Below are 4,090 nucleotides of genomic sequence, written 5' to 3' on the forward strand. Positions count from 1 at the left end.
ATCATCAACAACAACAAAAAATCTATATAAACCTTTTATTTTTAATAAGGGGTCATTAAATCTTAAAAAAAAACAGTCATAGCCCTGAAGGAGAAATGACAAATTGTTAAAAACAAAAGTGCTGTATTGAGAAGAGAAGTCAACTTCATCAGGTTTTTATTTCAGGCKATCAGTTTTCTCTTTTACAGTTAACGTTAGATTTGAAGGACAACTGATAAAAAAGGAGACCCAACTCTGAATTTAAATTAAGTGTCCATCCTATAGCTAAACATAACTAAATGGCAGGTTTCTCATCACTGGCTCAGAAATAACTTTAAAKATGTTAAAAGTGCTTTTAGTGCCTTTGCTGCGTTTTCCTGAGAATATTTTTTTGGAAGAGCTGTTTTCAGGCTTTCATATCTTCTCCWCTTCATCAATCCATTTTTAAATTTGCCCCTAGAGCTGTTTCTCCTAAAGCATAGAAAAAAGAGGGGGGAAAAAAGGATAATGGCTTGATGTAGTTGCATGTCTCTTCTAGCCGAGTGGCTAGTGCCCCACTGACCCCGTACCTCTATAATGGACTCAGCACATAAATATGAAGCTTTGGACTTGAAGGCACTAACCCTGAAAGTCAGCATTTCTGGGTCAGTGGTCGAGCACACTCGGTCCTTACAGGACTATCTGCTGATGATGCTTTGTGTAATAGAAGTAATAGCTCTGTATACACACATACACAAAAAGTGTGTTCAGAGCCTTCAGAAGACAAATTAGCTGTGGGCCGCATTTTTTTTCTGTGCTTGTGAACAATTTGAATTTTTAAAAATATACTCCTTAGCAAACTCATCAGTGGGGCTTGCTTTGCAGTGTTTCCCTTTAACCTTGAGCATACACATGTACACATTTTTACGGTACAGCAAAATACACGGCCTGGCCAAAAAATGTCACCACCTGGATTTAACTAAGGGCTATGATGTGGGGTTGCTGCAGTTGGTCAGGTCCAGGTTCAGAAACAGTTTGTGTTCAGAGAATGAGGTCAGCTGACTACCTGAATATACTGAATGACCAGGGGCCTCATGTATAAACGGTGCATAGGCATAAAATAGTTGCGTGAAACAGATTCTACGCCCACATTGGGATGTATCAAAACCAACGTTGCGTGAAAGTCTGCGCCCGGCCAGCAGACTTGTMTGTCAAAATTTCATTAGGCCCAAGAAATATATACATTTCACAAACAAAATTCTAATCAAAACAAACAACAGTAAAAAAAAAGAAGAAGAACAAAAATTAGTAAGGACGATCATACACACTATTAGTCAGGATTGTGGTTGGTGTTTGTTGCATCACCTGACCTTGAATTCGTCAGAATGTTCACCTATGTCGTTTATATTTTGGAAAGACCAGCTCAATAAAAATTCACGGTTGAGAGTCCCGGACAGTTAAACACATACTGAATGCAAATGATCTCAAAATTACTATTTTTTTTTCCTTCTATGATGATGAGTTTATCAATAATAAAAGACTCCTCAGAGGGAGTTCTGTTGATCCTCAGTGATGAAGATATATCAGCTCATTTACCAAAAACTGCCCTTTTGTGTTTGCCCTTCAGTTCAGGGACTACGCTTGAAAAATAATGATCATTAAGGGAGYGCTTGATTTTTTTAAATTTATTTTATTTTTCAAAGGGTCTGTTCTTAGAAGCATCAAGATTTAACTTTCCTCTGTGGAAAGGGCAGATGTTATCTTTTGCAACATGGCTTTAAATTTTAAAGAAACTTGCTTWTCTAGTTCTTTAGACCTTTGGAATCTGCTCATTTATGTGCTCCGTGAAACAGACCAAAGGCATTATCAAAGACTTTAGGTGGAGGAGTCAAGCTCTTAATTATCAGGATTATGTTTCTATGTTTAAAGGGAAATATCCTAATAAATCTTCTGACTGCTTAGGGCATGAAATGTGCATGCTGGTTTAATGCCCAAGCACTGTATGTCTGTGTGCAAGTATAATAATATGACATTTACAAAAGACTAGCACAATGCAATGATATCACAAAAGTGTTACAGTGTTTTGTGCWGTCAATTTCTGCAGAGTAGAAGAAATTAGTCTAAGATGAGACAATGGTTTGTTTGTGATGATTAATAAAAGAAAAATCCTAAAATCCTGTTTTCCTGCAGGGGCAGCAACTTCTGGACCTGGAGCACAAACTAACTATAGCCAAGGAGGAGTTGGAGAAGACCGCATTAGATAAGGTGATGAAATTATGGTTTTACTTTCTTCTTGTGTAATAACAGGCCTTTAACATTTTGATATTTGTATGGGGTACATTTAAATGTCCTATTCTGACTGTGCAATCTGTAAAAAACAGAAATGCACCATTTCAGTTTATGGGTACATAAATCATGTATAGCAGCATAAACAGCTGTTTTGGAGAGAAGAGTTTGAACGCCGGTGTTAAGATTGTACATTAATACTGAAACCACAAATATTATTATTTTTTCATTATTAAGGCAGTGTTTTCACAGACTTTAGCATCCACCCCTTGAGTAAAACACATCCAGCTTTAATTTGTGATTTACAGTAACTTATTTATACATGTAGGTTCTGACAGTGTTTGCAGGGGTTATTTGGATGAGTTAAAATTGCATGGAAGGGAAATGCTGATGAGGAAACAGGTAATTTCAGTGCTCATCTCAAGAGTATTGACATCCAGGGCTGTAGTAAAATAATTACACTAATAATTCTGTCTATCATTATTGATTACAAGTAGATGATTTTTTTTGACATTTTAGTTTCTTTTTTTATTACTCTGGTGGGTTCTGCTTCATGTMTTTCCTAACAATGCCTTCTAGGTGTTTTGCACTCACTCTTAAGCATGACCCAGTCTGGCTTTATTGCTTTAAGTACATATTTCATGTGGATAGACGGAGCGATGGAGGGATTCAGAATTCATCTGTGTGTAATCTTTTTTGGGGACAGGAGTCGCAGCTGAAGGCGCTGAAGGACACAGTTCACATCTGCTTTTCAGCTGTCCTCCACAACCAGCCCAGCAGCAGTCACCGATTCCCCACCTCCCCCACCCACTTATTCAGATACTCATCACTCATCAACAGCTCCAGAGTCACCTTTCAACAGCCACACGCAAAGGTAATTCACTTTTCCGCACAGCTCCTTCTGATTTAATGTTTTCCCAAAAGATGGCCTGGGTGTTGTAAATGCCTCACCTTTTCATAACTACCAAAACGGTAAGGAGATTTGCACAGTTTAGCATATTTCTCCTGTGGATGAGGTCCYGTTGTCCTTGAACATAATGTCTTCCCGTAAAATGTCAATATGGACTCTGTCAAGATGTTTTTACATTCKATGTATTTGTTGCCTTTCATCCAATTCGATACCTGGTGAAGAAATTGGGCCTTCTAAAAGTCTGTGTCTTCAAGCTGTGATTTAACAAGCTYTTGTTTTATCAGCACCATGTGATGCTTTGGCATTATGGCAAATGTGCACAAAAAGGGGACTTGGTATCCCATCTCAGTGAAGCAGGTAGTAAAACAAAGGTTTGTTGTGTCCATAATCAGAGACATTAATCTGTTTTAATATTTGAAAATATTTCCTAAAGCTAGTGCCACTTGTGATTACAGAAGCACAGTACATTGAAATATATATTGTCTTTGCAATATTAGACAGCACAATACCAGTAGTGAAAAGGACTACTTGGACTGCAATAAATCATGCATTCAAGTTCTGTAATACAGTATGTTTGTTCAATACATCACACTATCACTGGCTTTGATGCACCTGATTTATGATGAGGAGTGACAGAATAATGTTTTTTTCTACMACCAATACTGTCATTATATGTTCAAGCATGATGTCACACTTCACAAGTTTTTCTAATATTATGCAACCTTACTTTAATGCCTTTATTAAAGCAACACAATCAGTGGTGGACAAAGTACTCAACTCTAGTACTTGAGTAAAAGTATTGATACTCATGGTCAAATCTACTCCACTACAAGTAAAAGTTACTCAGTCAAAAATCTACTCAAGTAAAAGTACTGAAGTACTTACTTTTGAAAATACTTAAGTATTCAGAAGTACATGCATTTTAAAGTACTTAAG

General features: G+C 37.1%; 1 protein-coding gene across 2 annotated transcripts in view; it reads left to right on the plus strand.

Moving 5' to 3' along the window:
* Positions 1–4,090, plus strand: part of luzp2 (leucine zipper protein 2) — a 205,595-nt gene that overhangs the window by 168,492 nt on the left and 33,013 nt on the right. For both annotated transcript variants that reach the window (XM_014016991.1, XM_014016992.1), the window contains 2 exons: positions 2,149–2,223; positions 2,951–3,118. In XM_014016991.1, coding sequence (XP_013872445.1) covers positions 2,149–2,223; positions 2,951–3,118 — 243 coding nt within the window. The remainder of the gene's footprint in view (positions 1–2,148; positions 2,224–2,950; positions 3,119–4,090) is intronic.

The sequence above is a fragment of the Austrofundulus limnaeus genome, unplaced genomic scaffold (genome assembly GCF_001266775.1).
Source record: "Austrofundulus limnaeus strain Quisiro unplaced genomic scaffold, Austrofundulus_limnaeus-1.0 Scaffold159, whole genome shotgun sequence".
Lineage (NCBI taxonomy): Eukaryota > Metazoa > Chordata > Actinopteri > Cyprinodontiformes > Rivulidae > Austrofundulus > Austrofundulus limnaeus.